This window comes from Stenella coeruleoalba, assembly GCF_951394435.1.
Source record: "Stenella coeruleoalba genome assembly, chromosome: 16".
NCBI classification, from domain to species: Eukaryota; Metazoa; Chordata; class Mammalia; order Artiodactyla; family Delphinidae; genus Stenella; species Stenella coeruleoalba.
In genome coordinates this window covers 17,717,119-17,739,205 of record NC_137162.1, presented here as the reverse complement: position 1 = coordinate 17,739,205, position 22,087 = coordinate 17,717,119, and the positions used below count along the sequence as shown (strand labels likewise).

Genomic DNA, 22,087 nt, shown 5'->3' with positions numbered 1-22,087 from the left:
GGTTCAAAATGTGTGTGTGTGCTGTGCATTAAAAAGGAGACTATCGGGCTTCCCTAGTGGCGCAGTGGTTGAGAGTTCGCCTGCCGATGCAAGGGACACGGGTTCGTGCCCCGGTCCGGGAAGATCCCACATGCCGCAGAGCAGCTGGGCCCGTCAGCCGTGGCCGCTGAGCCTGCGCGTCCGGAGCCTGTGCTCCGCAACGGGAGAGGCCACAACAGTGAAAGGCCCGCATACGGAAAAAAAAAAAGAAAAAAAGGAGACTATCAAGATAGTGAAAAGACAACCTACACATTGGCAGAAAATATTTGCAAATCATATTTCTGAGAAGGTTCTAGTATCAGAATATATAAAGAAGGCTTACAAGTCAACAACAAAAAGACAAACAGCCCAATTTAAAAATAGACAAAGGACTGCAATAGACATTTCTTCACAGAAGAAATACAAATGGCCAAAAAGCACATGAAAAGTTGCTAAACATCATTGGTCATTAGGGAAATGCAAATCAAAATCAAAATGAGATGTCATTTCACACCCATTAGAATGGGTATTATTTTTTTTTTAAAGAAAAAAACAGCAAATGTTGGTAAGGATGTAAAGAAATTGGAATCCTCTACATTGCTGGTTGGAATGTAAAATGATAGAGCTACTGTGGAGAACAGTTTGGTGGTTCTTCAAAAAATTAAACATAAAATTACCATGTGACCCAGCATTTCCACTACTGTTTACCCCAAAGAACTGAAAATAGGTATTCAAACAAAACATGTATACAAATGTTCACAGCACTATTCACCACAGCCAAAATGTGGAAATAACCCAAATATCTACCAACTGATGACTAGATCAGCAAAATGTGGTCTATCCATACAATGCAACATTCTTCAGCCATTAGAAGGAATGAAGTACTGATACATGCTAAACCTTAGACATGGATAAACCTTAAAAATATTATGCTGAGGGCTTCCCTGGTGGCGCAGCGGTTGAGAGTCCGCCTGCCGATGCAGGGGACACGGGTTCATACCCCCGTCCAGGAGGATCCCACATGCCGCAGAGCGGCTGGGCCCGTGAGCCATGGCCGCTGAGCCTGCGCGACCGGAGCCTGTGCTCCGCAACGGGAGAGGCCGCAACAGTGAGAGGCCCGCGTACCGCAAAAAAAAAAAAAAAAAAAAAAAAAATTATGCTGAGTGAAAGAAGTTAGACACAAAGGGTCGCATATTACATAATTCCATTTATACGAAATATTCAGAATGGGTAAATACATGGAAACAGAAAGTAAATTAGTGGTTGCCCAGGGTGAGGGGGAGGAGAGAGTGGGAGTTACAGTTTAATGGGTGCGTGGTTTCCGCTTTTGGGGCCCCGAAATGTTTGGGAAATAACTAGAGATGGCGGTTGCACAAGACTGTGAGTGTAATACTGTGACTGTGTTAAATGATGCTGAGTTGTACATGTTAAAACTGGTTTATTCTACGTTATATGAATTTTACCTCCATTTTTTAAAATGTGGGGAGGCAGGGAGGAAGCATCTGAAATTCTGTGTATATCCTATTTGGATACCTGGTCAGCAGTAACAAACAAAGTGAGTAAGCTATTTCAGTTGACAAATACGTCTTTCAGTGTTTTCTGCAAATAAAGTCCCTTGCCAGTGCAGGCAAGGTAGTGAAGCGGCCAGGCTCATCCCATCTGTGGGCAATAGGACAGGAGTTCACCTAAAAGGAGTGCTCAAGAATTGGCAGACCGTGGTCCGGATTACACCAGATGTGTTTTCGTTTATCCCATACCAGACCCTTACTAATAGAGCCAGAAGTTAAAATTGAGGTTTCATAAAAATCCAGTGTTCCAGGTTTTCTAGGGAGTAAAGAATCTGACCATCTGGTGACCCTGGGCTCACATTACTACATGGTAAGAATCAGCCGGGGTGGACAGCAGGTGCCACCTTTAGACTGGTCATGGGTTCTTTCTCTCTCTCCTCCCTTTGTGTTACCTGCCAGGCAATTCACCCTCCCTCTTCCCCCTTCCCACACTGCCAGATTTCACCTTTAGACCCTCTTTTGAAGACGTTGTTTGCAAAGTCTCCCATTATGTCTCCAACTGAAATATAAAGCTGCCATGTGTAAGAAGAGGGCAAAAGTCCTCAGTGCAACAATCTGTTCTTGTATCCAAGCAGGGAGGTGCAGGTAAGAATATTTCACTTGAGGAGGGACGAAGGCAAAGGGCAGAACCCCAGATTCTAAGGTAGCACCAGACTGGTGGCAGTACCCCAGGCTGAGGACAGGGGTTGGCAGGAGGCAGAGATGGCTGAGCACAAAGCAGGTTCCCTCTTCCTTTGGCATTGCTACCTGTCCTGTGAATTTTGCAGCTTCCCCTGGGGCAGCCGCCCTTCTCAGCCTGAAGTGGGTGGCCGGCCTTGGAATGGTGTCCCGCATGGCTGGCTCTCTAATATGCTTTGCCTCCTGGACTGCCTTACCACACAATTTTGGCTAAGGCTGGATTCCAAAAATCCCAGCTCTCAGAATCCTGGCAGGTGGTCATAATAGCACCTGTTGTTAGGTAAACTAGCACCTTTGGGATCTGGCTTTTTTTAATCTTCTTTTTCTTTACCTAAACACAATGTGGAAGAAACCAAAGAACTGAGACAGTCATCCCAGTCTCTGGAAGTTCAATTTTGCTCCATAAAATGGAAAGGGACTACTCCAAACTCAGGAATAACCAATCAAGGGGTAGAAAAATGATGAAAAGTGACTCAGGGTTTCTTGTGACTGTTATGGTTCCCACACAAAATTTCTAGGCTTTAAAGCCTTTGTTAAAGTGGAAGGAACTGTTTCCCTTAGTGGCAAAAGTTCCAGGTGCCAGCTAATGGCAGCTGTCCCAAAGCTCTGAGGGTGGCTATGACTTTTTATTGGACTTGCTCTGCTCTCTTGATTTTGAGTAGGAACGTTTAGTTTCATCTCTGAGATATAGGGCGTTGCAGTAAACTTTAAAGAATACAAAATCTGAAATGCCTTTGCTGTGACCTGTAAGGGGCCAGATGAACTCAGTCTCCTTGAACCTTGTGGCTAGACTCTATAAGGAAAAAATGGGTTGTGATTTTGCAGATTTTAACAGGGAAGCAGCAGTGGCAAATGATGAGTGACCTTGGACAAGTCACTACTTCTGGGAGTTTCTATTTGCTTTGTCTGTAAAATGCGATTTCCATTAGATAATCCATGCAAACAACCCAGCTCAGTGCCTGGCATAGAGTTGGTGCTCATTTGTTTGATGCTGTTATTGTCCTAGTCAAGTCTGAAAGTTGTGAGGCAAGAGCTGAGAGAGATGGCTTCAGCGAGAATGAGTTCCTAGGACCCACTCAAATGTTAATGCCTCCTGTTAGAGTAGTTTGAAGCTGGAAACTACAAGAAAAGCTGAGTTGTGGGGGAAGACTGTTGCTTTTGGTTCGCTGAGATCACTTCCCGGCCTGAATCTTCAATGCTCACCTGCTACCATGTGTCAGGCCCATTCTCCTGCATCCTTCCTGCAGACCTGGCTAAAGTTGCCTCCAATAAAAATGGTTCCTCCAGGCTCCCTGGAGGAGAGGACTTTGGAGCTGGCAAGTTGCGGTTCTGTTGATTTCTGAGACCCTCCTGATGACTCAGAAAAGAAAGCAATGAGCAAGGCATATCTGGCCAGCAGGAAATGTCTTTCACAGGAGAATGCTTAATTTTTTTTTTTTTTTTTGCGGTATGCGGGCCTCTCACTGTTGTGGCCTCTCCCGTTGCAGAGCACAGGCTCTGGACGCACAGGCTCAGCGGCCATGGCTCACGGGCCCAGCCGCTCCGTGGCATGTGGGATCTTCCCGGACCAGGGCATGAACCCGTGTCCCCTGTATCGGCAGGCGGACTCTCAACCACTGCGCCACCAGGGAAGCCCGAGAATGCTTAATTTCTAAGATGGGTGATGTCACCTCTCCTGAGGTTCCCTCTTCTGTCTGGTTTATACTAGGGAGAGGCAGTTGCAAGAGTCCTTTGTGACCCTCGTTCTGCTTGGGCAGGGGGAGCTCTCTGGAGCCCCCTCCTCTGACTACCAGCTTATTTTGGATCCAGAGGGCTTCTAGGCTTTGTCAGTCAAAAAATTAAAGGGTAGTCCTTTCTCAAAATTGTCTGGAAAATGATTAACCTGTTTCCTTTGATCCTTTCTGCCTTGTGGGAGGACAGTCAAGCAGCAAGGGTAGAGAATGCATTCTACTATTCTTGACAGTGTTAAGGTAAACAGTGGGAGAAATTCAGCTGCTAAAGTGGTCCAACCCTGGCTATTTGGAGGGCTAGAAGCTGTGTGTGTGTGTGTGTGTGTGTGTGTGTGTGTGTGTGTGTGTTCTTTCTGTAAACACAGAGCTATTGAGTAAAAATGTACGACCATTTCCTCTAACTTTTTCCTTCCTTCTTTTTTTTTTTAGGCCTGAATTTCCTGCTGCTATTCACAAAGATGCTTTTTATCTTTAACTTCTTGTTTTCCCCACTTCCGACTCCGGCACTGATCTGCGTCCTGACCTTTGGAGCCGCCATATTCCTGTGGCTGATTAACAGACCCCGGCCCGTGTTGCCTGTTGTTGATCTGAACAAGCAATCGGTGGGACTCGAGGTAACTTACCCAGCACCTTTTCAGCTTGTCAAACTTGATCAAGCACAAACGAATTCAAGACCTGAGGATCACTGGTGAAGGAGACTTGGGTGGGGCGGGGGGTAGTATGGGAAAATAAGCCTTTTTGGTTAGCAAAACTACCCAAAATCTGTAAGTTAAACTTTCTAGTCATGGCATATTTTCCTTCGTAATAAAAATGAAATCACAGCTTTTACTGGTTTTATGATGCCAGTAATCTAGATCTGGGGTTGGCAAACTACAGCCTGCAGGCAAAATCCACCCTTTTCTGTGTGAGTAGCAAGCTAAGAATGTTTTTTATATTTTTCAAGGGATATGTAAAAAAAATTAAAAAGAGTGATAGATCATATGTGTTCCACGAAGCCTAAAGCATTTACAAAGTCCTTTACAGAAAAAGTTTGCTGACCCACGATCTAGATGAGGGAGTCAGTACTTTGGGGACAGGAGAACATTTTCATCAAGACACCCAGTGTCTGAGAATAGTAAAGAAGTTATTGAGTTAAATACCAGCTTTGAGGTAATGTTCCCTCTTAAAACGACAGACATGGAGCTGGGCTTTTCCCCTCAATTCCCTGACTTTTCAGCAAATCACACCGCCTCCTATATCTCTGAGCTAAGGGAAAGCTCCAAGAATTTTCTCTCATGATTTTTCATCTTCAACCCTTTTCAGAGAAAAAAAGCATTCCTGTTCCTTTGTAAAGCTAACCCCTTCTGATCTTTTTACAAACTCTGTTCTTCTACTCGGGAATCTTACTCCAAGTTGCCTCCACTCTCCGCCTGCCTCCCTTTTATTTGGAAGATTTTTAGCAGCATCTTCCTGTCCTGCTGGTCCTGCTGCTTCAGGCCACCATCTCTTTTCAATCCTCCCTTTCCCCCAGAGTCTTTAAGAGCAGTCCATTTGTTGATTCCCTCTTCTGAACTTCAGCTCACTGAGATCTGACCTTTATCACTACCATCTCCCCAGACTTCTCTGCATCGCTCATAATCTAACTTCTTAATTCAGTGATTCTTCAGCCTCTTCCTTTCAATTGACTTGACACTTCTTCTTTCCTGAAACTTCTACTTTTGCCTTTCATCGTATCCTTCAATGAGATTTCTTCCTAAGAAAGAAAGATTTCTTTCTTTGTCACTTAAGTTCCTTCCTCTCCTCATCTTACCGTGTCGGTCTCACCATCTCTTGATTCCTCTAAAGCAGGGGTTGGCAAACATGTTCTGTGAAGGCCAGATAGTGAAGAGTTTAGGCTCTGCAGACCACGTGGGTTGTGTCGCAACTACTCCACTCTGCCGTTATAGCGTGAAAGCACAGAAAATATGTAAATGAATGCGCATGACTGTGCTCCAATAAAATTTTATTTTAACAGTGACAAGCTATGTTTGGCCCCAGATTATAGTCTGCCAGTCCCTGCTTTCAATCCTCACTTCTTTTGAGAAAACCCCTCCTCTTCTATGACATGAATATGTACCTAAAAGTCTATGACACCCAAATCTGACTTTCTACTTCTGACCTCACCTGAGTTCCAGTCCATCTCAGTGACACTCAGGTACCTCAGGCTCCACACATCTTTGTACTGCATGTCTTCTCCCTTACACACACACACACACGCACACGCACACGCACACACACACACACACGCATGCACCCTTTCCCGCTTCCCTTCCTGCTCTATCTCAGTTAAATGCATCTCTTCTTACCCAATTGCCTAAAGTTGAGTTGAATCATCTTTCGTTCTTCCTTCTTCCTCAGTCCATCTATGTAAGTAGACAGCAAGACCCCATCTTTCTTTTCTAGAAAAAGAACTTCATTTCTTTTTTTTTTTTTAATTTATTTTTTTTAATGGTTTCTTTTGGCTGTGTTGGGTCTTCGTTGGTGTGCGCAGGCTTTCTCTAGTTGCAGTGAGCGGGGGCTACTCTTCGTTGTGGTGCGCGGGCTTCTCATTGCAGTGGCATCTCGTTGCGGAACACAGGCTCTAGGTGCGTGGGCTCAGTAGCTGTGGCATGCGGGCTCTAGGGCACAGGGTCAGTGGTTGTGGCGCATGGGCTTAGTTGCTACGTGGCATGTGGGATCTTCTTGGATCAGGGCTCGAACTCGTGGGCCCTGCATTGGCAGGCAGATTCTTAACCACTGCGTCACCAGGGAAGTCCCAAAAGAACTTTATTTCTGATGTCTTGACTTAATGTGACATCTGATGGAAATCTCCTGGTACTCCAGATTAAGTCAGATCTCTTGTTATAGCCTCATGGATTACCTTGTACTTTTATAGCCCTTATCTTGGTAATAATTTACAGTTTTGAATGCTTATTTAATTGATGCCTATGCTTCTCTAAACTAACTTTCATGAAGGTTGAACCATGCCTATAGCTCTTACTGCAGCTCCAGGATCTAAATCAGGGCCTGATCCTGTAGTTCCGCTGACATTTCTGGACAAGTCCCTAGCTACTCCCTCTTTCTCAAATACCCTGTTCTCGAGCTGCCCACCAGAATCTTCAGTGTGCTTTCTTGCCTCTGTACCTTCTTTTTTTAATTTTAGTTGAAGTACAGTTGATTTATAATACTGTGTTAGTTTCAGGTGTACAGCATAGTGTTTTTTGTTTGTTTGTTTGTTTTGCGGTACGCGGGCCTCTCACTGTTGTGGCCTCTCCCGTTGCGGAGCACAGGCTCCGGACGCACAGGCTCAGTGGCCATGGCTCACGGGCCCAGCCGCTCTGCAGCATGTGGGATCTTCCCGGACCGGGGCACGAACCCGTGTCCCCTGCATCGGCAGGCGGACTCTCAACCACTGCGCCACCAGGGAAGCCACGCATAGTGTTTTTTGTTTCTTGGGTTTTTTTGCAGATGATGTTCCATTATAGGTTATTATAAGACACTGTATAACTCCCTGTGCTATACAGTAAATCCTTGTTGCTTCCTCTGTGCCTTTGTTCAGGTTATTCCTTCACTTTGAATTATCCTCCTTTCCCTCTGCTCTACGAAACCTCATCATTTTGGTAAATGCTTACTTATCTTCAAAGTCTCTATTGAAATGTTATTTCTTCTCTGTAGCATTTCTACTTGATACAGAATTGTTCACTTCATTCATCTCCCAAAACCATTATTACAGCATGTACATCACAGTATTATATTTGCATGTTTTTCCCTTCTCACCCTATCCCAGCTCCAAAAACTCTCATTTATGGGGCGCTCATGGGCAGTAATTTTGTCTTAACTCACTTTGCATTTGCAGTAGTTGCCCAGTGACTGGAACACAGTATGCATTTGATAGATGTTTAAACTTCACTTGATTTTTTTAAAACGATATAACTATAATATTATCTCTTGTGTGTGTGTGTGTGTGTGTGTGTGTGTGTGTGTGCACGTGCGTGTATGCCTAGGGAGGTGGGGGGAGATTGCCAAAACATAACTGAGACAACCTCTGGATTTCTCTGATATGAGGACACCACAATTTGGAGATTTAAAAAATTGATTGACTGAGTACTAAAAGGGTCATCGCTGTGACCTCAATAGTCAGTGTTTATGTTCTTTTCAGTTCAATCCATAAGGGTTTGGAAAGGGTGGGGAAAGACTCAGTCTTAACCTAAACTTGGTCTTGTGTCTTAGGGAGGAGCACGGAGAGGTCCTTGCCAGGACAATGACCTAATACGTTACTACTTCTCAGATGCCAAGACGATGTATGAAGTTTTCCAAAGAGGAGTTGCTGTGTCTGGTAAGCCTGGATGTCTCACCTTGCCTGTAAGACCAAGGTGGGGTCCTGTTCCGTACCTCTCCTTCCCAGTCTTACTTCTAAAACTCTAGCTGTTTAAATGTGGTGGTCCAAGAAGAATCACAAATACAGCGTGGAGGGGACGTGAGCACAGAATCAGGATGGGTGCTGTAAACTGTATAGTAGGACAGACTTGGGTTTGAAACCCAGTTCTTCTATTTCCAGCTGTGCGACTTTACATAAACGACTTTGCCTCTCTGAACCTATTTCTCACTTAACACAAGGAGAACTTCCTGGCCAAGTTGTTGTTAAAGAGTTAACAGTAGGAAAGTATTTTGATTAATTCACTAGTACATTATATTTGTTTAGGAACATGCTTTTCATAAATGCAATTCCCTGCATTATAGAATCTGAGCCAGAATTAGTATGCAGACCTCCTGACTTCTTACCTCGCCCTTGCCCCCAGTGCCATACTGCTGGCCCATGCTGCTGCCCATAGTATCACAGAAGGTAATTATCTTTTGGACTTTCTTAGAAACATCACCACGTGACCTTTGGTAGGGTCATTTGGAAAATATCAAGGCTCAGTAATTCTGTCTTGTATCATTGAACAAGCAAATTGTCACAGCTGCTTCACCAAGCAATGTGGGGCCAGGTATTAAAAACCTGAGCCGTGTGACCAACCATCCTCACTCCCAGCCGCTGCCACCCTTCCCAACACAGTTATTTCATTTAAAATACTCTATTCTAAGAAAATTTTCTAACTTTGAAATGATCAGTTGGAAAATATGCATCATACCATTATCATTACCAAGATCGAGGTGTCAATCTTGGAAACAATCTCAATGCCCATAATGAGATGCTAGGTACACTGGTTTCCTTTCAAAATCAACTGGCTTATAACTCTCCCTATAACTTTTTTCTTTTGGGTGATATTCAGTCCAGGCGGAGGTTTACCTCTGTGACTTCTTCTCATCCCTTCCCTTCTGCCTTTTAATTATGACTATGACAATATTTAATAGTCGAGTGCTAACCAGCCTATCGTATTGCACGGATATCATCTACTTTATCTTCCCCTACAGGGGTTAGTTGCTATCACCCCATTTTTATTTATTTTTATTTTTTAAATATTTATTTGTTTGTTTGTTTTGGCTGCGTCTCATCTTAGTTGCGACATCGTTGTTTGTTTGGTTTCTTTTGGCTGCGTTGGGTCTTTGCTGCTGCGCGCAGGCTTTCACTAGTTGCGGCGAGTGGGGGCTACTCTTTGTTGTGGTGCACGGGCTTCTCATTGTAGTGGCTTCTCTTGTTGCGGAGCACAGGCTGTAGGAGCCTGTGCTGTAGGCGTGCAGGCTTCAGTAGTTGTGGCACATGGGCTCAGTAGTTTTGGTGCACGGACTAAGTAGTTGTGGCGCACGGGCGTAGTTGCTCCGTGGCATGTGGGATCTTCCTGGACCAGGGATGGAATCCGTGTCCCCTGCATTGGCAGGTGGATTCTTAACCACTGCGCCACCAGGGAAGTCCCTCACCCCCATTTTTTAAAGCAAGGAAACAGAGACTCTGAGATTCAGGAACATTTCAAAGGAGACAGAGCTAGAAAATGTTGACACTGATACTGAAATTTAAATCTGTCTATCTGGCTAGATTATTCTATTTTACGTCAGCTCTTAAGTGTTTTATAAAAGTTGTTGCACCTCCAGACAAGGAAAGGTTTTTGTAAAGAAAACTTATATCTGAAGTCTCTAAAGGGGACTGTACTTACTATTTCTGGCTCCAAATTAGTACTGATTTAGACTTCCAGGCAAATAACAAACACAAACCAATGCAACCATTAGTTTTATTTATTTGACAACTTAAGATAGTATATAGCTAATACAATAGACTTTCCTTCGGGATTTTCCATTTTTTGAAGTTTTCTTCACTGAGCATGTGTTGTTATTGTAACTAGAAACAAGTCATTGAGCGTGTAATATGTGGCACATAACACTGCTTCATTTAGAAATTTTATTTCAATACTCAATTTAAACTAAACAGATAAAGTTAAAATGGCTTCTCATGTAAGTAGGCTTGAAAAATCCATCCTGGCTATTTCCATAGAAAAATGACATGTCTGTCTACAACTGGGATTGAATACATCAGCCCTAACCTCTATCTTTAACCCCTACCCAGTAGATGATCCATGTTGAGAATCACCTGCAGATAATGTTTAAAATATAGATCCTCTGGCTCCACCTTGTTGTTTTTTTTAATTTAATTTAATTTATTTATTTTTGGCTGTGTTGGGTCTTCGTTGCTGAGCATGGGCTTTCTCTAGTTGGGGCGAGTAGGGGCTACTCTTCATTGCAGTACACAGGCTTCTCTCATTACGGTGGCTTCTCTTGTTGTGGAGCATGGGCTCTAGGCATGCGGGCTTCAGTAGTTGTGGCACGCAGGCTCAGTAGTTGTGGCTCACGGGCTTAGTTGCTCCGCGGCATGTGAGATCTTCCTGGACCAGGGATCGGACCCGTGTCCCCTGCATTGGCAGGCGGATTCACAACCACTGTGCCACCAGAGAAGCCCTCCACTGTGTTTTACTGAAATAGAATTCCAGATAGTTTGACCTAAGAATATAAGTTTTTAACAAAGCTTTCCAGGGATTCTGCATGCCGGAGTTTCAACTCTATCCAGCTTTGGGACCCAGTTTTGCTGAGAAGTTGTTAATGGGTGGATTCTTTTTAGATGGCCACGTCTTAGAACAGAAGATCTAAGTTGCTTAAGTTAATCAAAGGCTAGGCTGTTGCCTGGTCAGGACTCTGGCTAATCAGACTGAAGCTGATTAGGGCACAGAGTTGAATGAAACCCCAATTGGTTCCCCTTTGGGCCAGTTATTTGACTTGTTCCTTGGTCATGGGCCTCTGCTAGTATTTTCATCAACAGGGAAGTGATAAGGAGATGCAGTATAGTTTTTCCCACCTTCATCAGCTCTGCCACTTACTGAGTGAGCTTGAAGCTGTCTAGCCCTTCATGATTCTTGGTACCGTGGGGATAACAGTAGTTATTGGGAAGACCCAATGAGTCTTAAAATGCCTAGCACAGAGTAAGCTAGGTACCATAAATGGTGCTTATCACTGGTGATTAATGTCAGTACAGACAATCCTGTTGGTAGAGCACCAATGGCACACACTCTAGGCTGGAGCAGTGGCTGTGAACTCTAAAGCAGGACTTGCCTGTGGCTTCAGGGAAAGTCTTAGTCTGAGACTTGACTTCTTGAGCGTTCATGCAGCTGTTTCAGCAGAAAGAAAAAGAACTAACGTTTCCTGTGGACAGTCTCCACATTCATTTTTTTTTTAATATCTCTTTAATCAGAGTGGCTATCTCTTTCCTGCTTTCTTTCCTTTTTCCTCTGTCACTTAGTCTGGAAGTTCACTTATTTACCTCTGAATTCCTAGTAACCTTCTCTTTGAATGCTTCCTTTGGGCTAGACCTGAATTCCTCTTGGCAATTTGGCTAAATCCTCTATGTAAAATTTCCTTCTCTTCTGCTTTTCTATTTATAACTCAGTCTCACGCTTCCCTGGTGGCGCAGTGGTTAAGAGTCCGCCTGCCGATGCAGGGGACACGGGTTCGTGCCCCGGTCCAGGAAGATCCCACATGCCGCGGAGCGGCTGGGCCCGTGAGCCATGGCCGCTGAGCCTGCGTGTCCGGAGCCTGTGCTCCGCAACAGAAGAGGCCACAACAGTGAGAGGCCTGCGTACCGCAAAAAAATAATAATAATAAAAAAAATAACTCAGTCTCATTCTGGCTTAGATGTTGGGTCTTCTCGGCCAGTTAGAGTTGTTCCTTAGCCTAACAAATATCATGGACTTTCGTGGCTTCTGTGGCTGCAATTACTATTTACTCTAGTAAGTGGATGTTCCCAGACTTATTGTAATTTTAAATAAGGCTGAGTAGTTTCAATGTTCAGAAGTGTAATTCTTCTATTGTCAAATGTAAGACAATAAATGTAAGTTGTAAAAATCTTGATGGCCAGTGTGTGTGTACATGTGTGTGTGTACATGTGTGCTCCTGTATGTACTCGTATGTGTATGTGTTCTTGCAGTTCTTCATGAGTCTCAGTATCTCAGAAGACACGCTCATACAAACGGGCGAAGTACATTACCAGATAAAACTTAACAAATGAGGGAAAAGGCCCCACATTAATAGCTGTTAAAGAAACCTAGACTAAAGTAATAACTTTCTAAAAAAATTTTTTATTTTATTCATTTATTTATTTATTTTTGGCTGCTTCGGGTCTTAGTTGTGGCCCACGGGCTCTTTTCGTTGTGGCGCGTGGGCGTCTCTCTAGTTGTGAGGGTTTTCTCTTCTCTGGTTGTGGTGCACGGGCTCCAGGGCACGTGGGCTCTCTAGTTGTGGCACATGGGCTTAGTTGCCCCACAGCATGTGGGATCTTAGTTCTCTGACCAGGGATCGAACCCACATCCCCTGCATTGCAGGACAGATTCTTTACCACTGCACCTCCAGGGAAGTCCCTAAAGCAATAAATTTTAAAACCTATTTAACCAGAAGACATATTAAAAAGAGACTATTTAGTGTCTATGACTTGATGTATTGCTGGTTGGAGAAAAGCAAATTGTCACAGCTGCTTCACCAAGCAATGTGGGGCCAGGTATTAAAAACCTGAGCCGTGTGACCAACCATCCTCACTCCCAGCCGCTGCCACCCTTCCCAACACAGTTATTTCATTTAAAATACTCTATTCTAAGAAAATTTTCTAACTTTGAAATGATCAGTTGGAAAATATGCATCATACCATTATCATTACCAAGATCGAGGTGTCAATCTTGGAAACAATCTCAATGCCCAAAATGAGATAAATTCAGCTATACAGTAGAACCCTTCATAACTTGGCCATAATAAGGCCATTGAAATCTCTACAGAGAAGAAATAATAACAGGGGAATATTTATATCAAACAGAGGAAGGAAGCAGGATACCAAAATATACATGTGAAATGAGTATAACCCTGTAGAACTATCAAAGGAGGTATGAAAGAAAATATCATCCTTAACAATGGTGTTTATGTGATGAGATTATTGATGACTTGTATTTTGATTTTTTCTAAATTTTTATGAACATATATTTCTTTCATTGTAGGGAAGCTCAATCCGAGATTATCCGATATAGTCTATTAGTGTTTACTTGTGAGCTTTTGTTTGTTCACCTCATGTGGGCTAGTCCATACTCATGGCTTTCCCCAAATGCCTGTTACCATGGAGGTCACACATTCCAACATGGAACCACCCTTGTTTTGTAGCATTTCCCAAGTGTTTCAAATGTAGTTTACAAGGCTCCCTCTGCCTTTGAGAACTGAGTACTTACTGCGTTTGAATTTCCTTGGCACATAAGAGAAGCTCGCATCTTTACTGGATTTATCCTTTGTGTCTTGTCTCTTCCTAACCTCCTTTAACCTTCTCTGGTCCAAAGAATTTGCAACTGGAGCTGATTTTCATTTAATGTTATGTTTTTAGACAATGGGCCTTGCTTGGGATATAGAAAACGAAACCAGCCCTACAGATGGCTGTCCTACAAACAGGTAAGTCAGGCCCATGATTTTGGATAAATTCTTTTGCTTATGTGGTTATCTTGGGCTAATATGATCTCTTTTGGGTCTTGACTGCTTTTTTTTCTCTCTCTTTACCTCTCTCACTTGTAGGTGTCTGATCGAGCAGAGTACCTGGGCTCCTGTCTCTTGCAGAAAGGATATAAGCAATCACAAGAACACTTTGTTGGCATCTTTGCTCAGAATAGGCCAGAGGTAACCATGCTGAAATTAACTCAAGGAAATGAGTCAGGGCTAAGTCTAAAGACTTTAAACCCTACCCCAAATCCAGCACTCTGTCACTTGCTGATGACTTATCAAAGCTGTTTAAAGACCTCAGATTCTTTAAATATTGTTCCACTTAAAAGTTACAGTGCAGGACTTCTTTAATCCTGGTTGAATGTCTAGTGCTATTTGCTAGGTGACTGGACCTCTCTTACATGTCTCCCATTATGTGTCATTTTAAGTCAGTCTGTTGTATGAAGAAAATAAGGAAGCTATGAAGGACTGGCAAGTAAGAGCTTGAGGATGATGTGGAAAGGGATGAGTTTGTACTAGAATTGGAATTTGCACATTGTACGTGAACTAGCAACCAAGGCATCCATTGCTACTGAGACCAGCTGTAGCCATCTTTCCACAGTGAGTTGAAAATGGACTTTAGACATTAAGATGATTGGAATTAAGCTTATCTTCAAGTTCAAGTTAAGTCATTAGACCCAATATCCTCAGAGAAAGCCTTTGTATGTTTCAGAAGAGTTGGATGACATGTGCTCACCTAAGCCAGTTGCTTAACTAAAAATCCAAGAGGGCCCTGGCTGCACTTTTAGGTGCATCTACGTACTTCATCTTCATTACACCCAGCCTCAGTAAGAAGAGATATCCTTGACTCTAGTTCAGGAACTTAACACCAAACCTAGTATCTTAATCTACTAGGGCTTCCATAACAATATACCACAGACTGGTGACTTAAACAACAGAAATTAATTTTCTCACAGTCCTGGAGCTTGGAAGTTCAAGATCAAGGTGTCAGCAGGTTTGTTTTCTCCTGAGGCCTCTCTTCTTGGCTTATAGATGGCTGCCTTCTTGCTGTGTCCTCCCATGACCATTTCTCTGCCATCCCCTGTGTTTCTTTCTCTTCTTATAAGGACAACAGTTATATTGGATCAGGGCCCCATCCTTATGACCTCATTTAACCTTAGTTACCTCCTTAAAGGAGCTATCTACAAAAACAATTGCAATGGGGTTAGGGCTTCAACATAAATTTTAGGGGGAACACAATTCAGTTCATAATGCCTACACTGACATTCAAGGTTCGCCATTAGCAGATTCCAGCCCACCTTTCCAATTCATTTCCTGTCACTTTTTATGCTTTCTGATGTATACTTAGTGATGTCATGCGGTCCTATCTTTGTTCATTCACTTCCTTCTTCCTTGAATACCTTCTCTGCTTCCATCTCCATGACCAAATCCTACCTGTCCTTCAAAGCCCTGCCCAATTTCCGTCACTTTTCCCAAAGCAGTCCCAGATAGCCTACCCCACCCCTGAGTGTGACTCTACCTCAAGACTCCCTAATGCTTTCCATAACCCTTATGGATAGAACTTATTACACTCTCCCTTTGTTTTATAGTTGTCTCTGTACCTATCTTATCTTCTTTATTTAATTATATTTTATAGCATCAGCAGTGGCAGTCCCTAGGGCATCACAAAAAAGGTGATTTTTTTTTTTAACACAGAGCCACCAAATAAGCATTTGTTGACTAAATGACTGAATTAGCACATTTCCTTTTCAAAGCATAAGCTATTCCTTATTTGAACTTCTCTCCATACAGTGGGTCATCTCTGAGTTTGCTTGTTACACATACTCCATGGTAGCTGTCCCCCTGTATGACACCTTGGGAGAAGACGCCGTCATATACATTGTCAACAAGGGTAAAACTTTGCTATTACATTTTTTTTAACATCTTTATTGGAGTGTAATTGCTTTACAATGGTGTGTTAGTTTCTGCTATATAACAAAGTGAATCAGCTATATGTATACATATATCCCCATATCTCCTCCCTCTTGTGTCTGCCTCCCACCCTCCCTATCCCACCCCTCTAGGTGGTCACAAAGCACCGAGCTGACCTCCCTGTGCGGTGCAGCTGCTTCCCACTAGCTATCTATTTTACATTTGGTAGTGTATATATGTCAGTGCTACTCTCTCACTTCGTCCCAGCTTATCCTTCCCCCTCCCCATGTCCTCAAGTCCATTCTCTACATCTGCGTCTTTATTCCTGTCGCTATTACATTTTAACTTGATTCTTTCTTGATGCTGAGTAATTCCTCATTATCTGTTTTTGTTAGCAGACTTAGAATGCTGTGGCCAGAAAAATGCTCAAGTCTCTCTTGTCCTGTAGTACCTATGATATAATTTAGAGGGAAGTTACAAAAAGCCCATGAGGCAGGTATATAATCAGATAGAAGTTTCAATGAAATGCTTCAAGGTAGTGTAGTATGACAATATAGTTTAGCAAAGTATGTTCAGTATGACATGTTTAGTATGTTTAGCAAAGGTAGTTTAGTATGACAATATAGTTTAGCAAAGACTATTTTTGCTGGCAACCCTGGATGAAAGGCCACAGTTAGTGAATAACTTTTTAATTGACTGTATCACTGTGAAACTACTAGTTTAATTTCCTATTCTTATAAATCAAAGTCAGTATAGCTCACCGGCATGTACCAATGTCCATGCTGAGTCTGTGGACCAAATTACCACTGTTAGAGAAACAAGTTCAAGTTCAATGGGCAAATAAGACATATACTAGATGTTACTTTCTGTCCCAGAACTAGTAGATTAAGTGAGTAGATCCATTTAAACTACAGACATAATCAGAAGGTTTCTATTTGTGTAAACAAGTATCAAAGCAAATGCTAACATTAAAAATCATAAATGCTTGTCTGCTAAAATCCCCCTTGCCTCCTCCTTTACCTTCTAATCCCTCCTCCCCTCTCCCCCAGGTAAAACACATCGGCAGGACCACATCTACATGATTCACACACGTTGTCTGTGTTCTTAAGCAGAAGGAATTTTGGGGCTCCTCTAGAAACTATAAACTGTTAAGTGCATGCAAGGAAATTAAGTGCTTCTGTTTCAATTAAGCTTATTTATTATCAGTGGAATGTTTCAGATTTTATACATTACAAATCTGATTTACAGACATAATCTCCTTTGGGGACCCAGTGGCTTTGAAATTTTCAAGAATCTCTTCCTCTTTGCAAGACAATCGGGTACACAGCAAAGCAGGAGGGTAACCCCCGGCCCTATTTCTGCTTTCAGCTGAGATCGCCACGGTGATCTGTGACACGCCCCAAAAGGCATTGGCCCTGATTAAGAATGTGGAAAAAGGCCTCACCCCGGGCCTGAAATTGATCATCCTCATGGATCCCTTTGAGGACGACCTGAAGAAGAGAGGGGAGAAATGCGGAGTTGAGATCTTATCACTGCTTGATGCTGAGGTATGGGTCTGAAAGTCAGCTCACAGCTGGAAGGCTGGGCTGATGCTGTGGGCAGCTTGCAGGACTTCTACACAAGGGAGCAAGCTGTTGTTCTCCGGGGTGGAAGGAGAAGAGTAAATTACACTCATGCTGTGAAGCGTTGGGAATCATTTCCCCAAGACAACTCAGTGGGTGAGGAAGGTCTGTGGTCAGTGTGCACAGACTTCCAAGTAGAGGATTTATAAATGCAGAGGCTAGGTGGCAGTTAAAGATATGGTCCTGGAGCCAGGCTTGCTAGGTTCACGTTCCAGCTCCACCCCCATTAGTTAGGTGACCTTGGGCCAGTTGCTCCACATCTTCCTTTCCCCCTCTGTAAAATGAGGATGAAATAGTTCTTACCTCACAGAGGAGTTGTAAAGAGTTATATGAGAGAAAATAAAGTGCTCAGGACAGTAATATAAAGTGTAGTAAGCCTTGAAATGTTAACTGTTCATTTTATTCAAAACGATTTAGCAGTGGTCCTAGAAGACTGAACCATAGGAGTCTGATGGGAAGTTTGGACATTTGGGATTGGCCCTCTTGAGTTGATACTCTAGAGGAAACTTATACTCTACCCCAAGGCTTCCATTGTACCTGAATGTTGCCTCTGGGCCTGATCCAGGTTGGAATTTTGGTTGTATTCCCACAGAGGTGTTCTCAAGCAAAAGGGAAAAGGAGGGCTGTATTTGTCCTAAGTCTTCCCAACTCAACTAATGTCTTTCTTTCTTGGTTTCCTGTTCATGCAGAATTTAGGCAAAGAGAACTTCAAAAAACCCATGGTAAGTTTTCTTCTGCCCAAATTTGAGTCTTTCGACATTCAACTTTCAAAACTTACGGTAGACTAAGCCCTGGTGCTTTCCCCTCCAGCCTCCTGCACCAGAAGATCTGAGCATCATTTGCTTCACCAGTGGGACCACAGGTCAGTGCCCAGGAAGTTGCCCCAGAGGCCCCTGGTCAGCCAAACACATGGCTTGAGCCACTGACCACTAGTGGGCTGGTAAAAATACCCTACAATAAGCCCTATCCATAGGGGCTTATAATCTAAGATTTCTGAGTACAGATGCCTGCATAGAAAAACCTATGCATAAGCAAATAAATTTCACTGAACACGGTGGGAGGTGTTTACATGCTATGGAATTCAGGGCTCTTAAAGGTGGCATCAGAAAGTCAACTTTCTCCCCCAGCCCCAACTCTCTCAAGTTGACATCACTGGAGTGGTTTCACTCAATCAAGATAGCCCAGTGGTAGTTCTACACAGATCACTCCACGTCCTCTTTCTCCCCTGTATGTAGTTACCTAGCTATTAGAGCTCAGTAAATTTTAACGTGATCCATGATGATCTAGAAGTTATATCCATTCCACTGTGCCCAGGTTATAAAGTGATGGCTAGGTAATATTGTTAGATCTGAAGTCTTCAACATGAAAACAGCACAGGGAGGGGGGCGGGTTACTTGGGATTTTCTTTTTGACTGTGTTGCTGTCTGTGACTGTGGCTATGCCCTGTGTGGTAGCACAAGGCTAAGGCTGCTGTCAGAAGTAGAATCTGTGGAGGGATCAATCATTCATAAGCAGAGTCATACACTGTTCATAAAAAAAACACAGTGACAGGAGAAGCTCTCGGCTCCCTGGAACAGAACCAATCGAATGTAGCTCCTCATTTCAATGCCAAAGCCTACCTATTAGCCATTTAACAGATCTTTCCACCTCTTGTTTCCTACAGGTGACCCCAAAGGAGCCATGTTAACCCATGAAAATATCGTTTCAAATGCTGCTGCTTTTCTCAAATGTGTGGAGGTCAGTGGTCAATTGAAAAGGAGGCCCTCGTTAAAATGGGAATCTGTCATAAGATTTTAAAGTTAGAGGAGGCAGAGGGGGAAGAAACAGGTTGAAGGCCTGAGTGTGGACAAATACTGGTGCATCTTTGTCTAGAGTTTTGCTCTTTTAGGGTCACTGCAGATCTCTGCACTCAGTGCAGTTAGGGCACCCCTTAGGGCACAGTGCACACCTGTACAACTGTATGCAGCAGTCCTAGAAAGAAGAAGTGTTTAAATCTTCTTTGGAAGAGAAAGTTGGCATTAATCCACTGTTGTCTCCTTTCCATTTCCTGATCTATAGCATACTTTTGAGCCCAGTTCTGAGGACGTGACCATATCCTACCTCCCCTTGGCTCATATGTTTGAGAGGGTTGTACAGGTAAGGATCCTATATTCCTAGCAGGTATGTGAAAAGAGGGTCCTGACTTGCTAGTCCCACGTTTATTCCAAAGGCAGCTCTGCAACATTTACAATCTTTTCTCTAATGTGAAGGACATGGGCAGGGAGTTGGCATGGCTGAGTCCTAATCTTGGCATCACCCCTAACCTGCAGCAGAGCCTTCCTCTGTTGAGTCTGTGTGTCCCACGGAGGAAATGCTTCCTCCTGCCTTTACACAGGGTGCCTGCAAGTCCAGGGAGCTCATAGCCGGGAGCTTACTTACTATCTACCCTCAATTCTGAGCAGGGATACGAGGCATTGCTTTTTCTTTTTTCTTTTATTTGGGTTAGAATTTTTGAAAAGACCTAGGGTTAGAGAAAAGGAGTTCCCCACAGAGGGGTGGAGAAGGAGCCTTTGATCCAGGTAAGGTGTCCAGAGTGGAGCTGTTGAGGACTGTGCAGCAACTGGGGGGAGAGCTGGCCTTCTGTGAGTGGACGCCAAGCTTTTAGGCTACTCTGAGGCTGATTTGAGAACCGAAAGCAAAAACACAGGTGTTATTAGGGGTGGAAAATCCTCTCTCTGATCCCTGCTTAAATACCTCTTCAACCAGCTTATCTGTTGATGCATGAGATGCCAAAATGGAAGATTCAGTTCCTTGGGCTAAAGTGTTGATATCTGATTAATAAAATATCAATTCTAATAAGCATATTTTTTCTCACTTTACCATTTCTGAAACTGAGATGGTCTTACAATTGTAGGCGTGTTCTAGTTTGAGTGGCAGTGTTTTTTCTTAGTGCTACATAACGAATGGTCTCTTACAAAGGATGATGCCTTAGACCCTCACCCAGAGCTGTGGGCAGAGTAGGGCTGGGCCTTCAGTCTCAGAATCTGTCTTACCTGTCCCGCCACCTCAGCAGAAGTGAGTTTCCATCTTGCCTAGGGGGTAGGGTCTCAGAGTTCTGGGTACATGAAACTTCAGGGGTCGGGTGTCCTGTCCAGAGAAAAGTGCCCATGGACCTCCTCAATTCTGTCCCATACAGACCCCACCCAAAGTGGTCCTTTGGCTCTGAGCTCTGCTCTTTGGTTTTGTTTTTAGGCTGTTGTGTACTCTTGTGGAGCCAGAGTTGGATTCTTCCAAGGAGATATTCGGCTGCTGCCTGATGACATGAAGACCCTGAAGCCCACAGTCTTTCCCGCGGTTCCCCGACTCCTTAACAGGGTCTATGATAAGGTGCTAACCTTGTTTCTGTTGGGCTGGCCCTGAGCTGCCGGAGCTGCCTGGGGCTTAGGCCTGACTAAAGCTCTTAGGAACTCTATGTTACTAAGAAACGTGCTCCACTTCTACCCCCAACCCCTACCCCTACCAGCATCCACTTATAGCCACACATACAAGTGCAGCCATGAAAGACCATAACAGATGAAACTCCCTTTCCTCTGGATGAGATTACTTGGATGTGATCTGGAGAAAGAGATTAATTCAGAGAGTTGGGGAGCCCCTCAAAATTCAGCTGACTTACTGGTAAATTGTTACTCTGATTTCATAACACTTACTGGTTTAGTGTGCTTCTTGCTGAGGTGCCGGGCCCCACAGTAAATATTTCATACGTGTTCCATCATTTAATTTCTACAAAGCCCAGGAAATCATGCCAACACTTATAATCCCTACCTTACAGATGAGGAGACTGAACCTTGGAGGTTAAATAACTTGTCCAGGGTCAGATCTACTAAGGAGTCGGGCCAGAATCCCACTGCCACATAACAGTTTTAGCTGTCATTGATCACTGCTCTGTTTTTCATTAAGCTTGGCAAAATGGTGCTTTTTCTAATCCAAGCATTTCTCTTGCCTTCATTAGCTGAGATTCTTTCATAAAGGCATGAAAATTATTTGATTTTTTCTTTTATCAGTCTTCAAAATAATGAACTGGTACCCCAGCGATCTTCAAAAATGGCCAGTGGGATGTGTTCTTTGTAACGTTATGGCATTACATACATACATATGATACTGAATCAAAAGTCCTAACAGTGGCACCCAATCAGCTGTTTCATCAGCACTCCCAGGTAACTTTAGTGTAGATAGATGCTGACTACCTTTTGAGGACATGCTATCTGAGTTGTTTGCTAAGGACAAGGAATTTGGAGGAGCTGGAGCTCTGTGTGTATGTACTAAGTTCACTTCTTTCTTAGTGTGGGCTCATCATTATTCAGCACACCAGTGCATGAATAAGAGCCTCTTCCTTATGAAGCTAGGAGGCACTATCTCTTGCTCACTGATGAATGGCCTTGGTGAGTATCTCCAATAGGTTTCCAACTAAGAGGAGCTGTCACTCTGCAGGTACAAAATGAAGCCAAGACACCCTTGAAGAAGTTCTTGTTGAACTTGGCTGTCGCCTGTAAATTCAGTGAAGTGAAAAAGGGTATCATCAGACGCAACAGTGTCTGGGACAAGCTCGTCTTTGCAAAGATCCAGGTACGTTGGGTAGATT

The 22,087-nt window shown here is 43.5% G+C and overlaps 1 protein-coding gene across 1 annotated transcript in view; it reads left to right on the top strand.

Annotated features, from left to right (window-relative positions):
- The window catches only part of ACSL5 (acyl-CoA synthetase long chain family member 5), a 43,737-nt gene that overhangs the window by 12,059 nt on the left and 9,591 nt on the right, over positions 1 to 22,087 (top strand). The window contains exons 2-13 of the mRNA XM_079900317.1: positions 4,424 to 4,608; positions 8,222 to 8,327; positions 13,827 to 13,891; positions 14,012 to 14,113; positions 15,728 to 15,827; positions 17,216 to 17,394; positions 18,159 to 18,191; positions 18,280 to 18,331; positions 19,133 to 19,206; positions 19,528 to 19,605; positions 20,701 to 20,835; positions 21,937 to 22,071. Coding sequence (XP_079756443.1) covers positions 4,453 to 4,608; positions 8,222 to 8,327; positions 13,827 to 13,891; positions 14,012 to 14,113; positions 15,728 to 15,827; positions 17,216 to 17,394; positions 18,159 to 18,191; positions 18,280 to 18,331; positions 19,133 to 19,206; positions 19,528 to 19,605; positions 20,701 to 20,835; positions 21,937 to 22,071 — 1,215 coding nt within the window. The 5' untranslated portion in view covers positions 4,424 to 4,452. The remainder of the gene's footprint in view (positions 1 to 4,423; positions 4,609 to 8,221; positions 8,328 to 13,826; positions 13,892 to 14,011; positions 14,114 to 15,727; positions 15,828 to 17,215; positions 17,395 to 18,158; positions 18,192 to 18,279; positions 18,332 to 19,132; positions 19,207 to 19,527; positions 19,606 to 20,700; positions 20,836 to 21,936; positions 22,072 to 22,087) is intronic.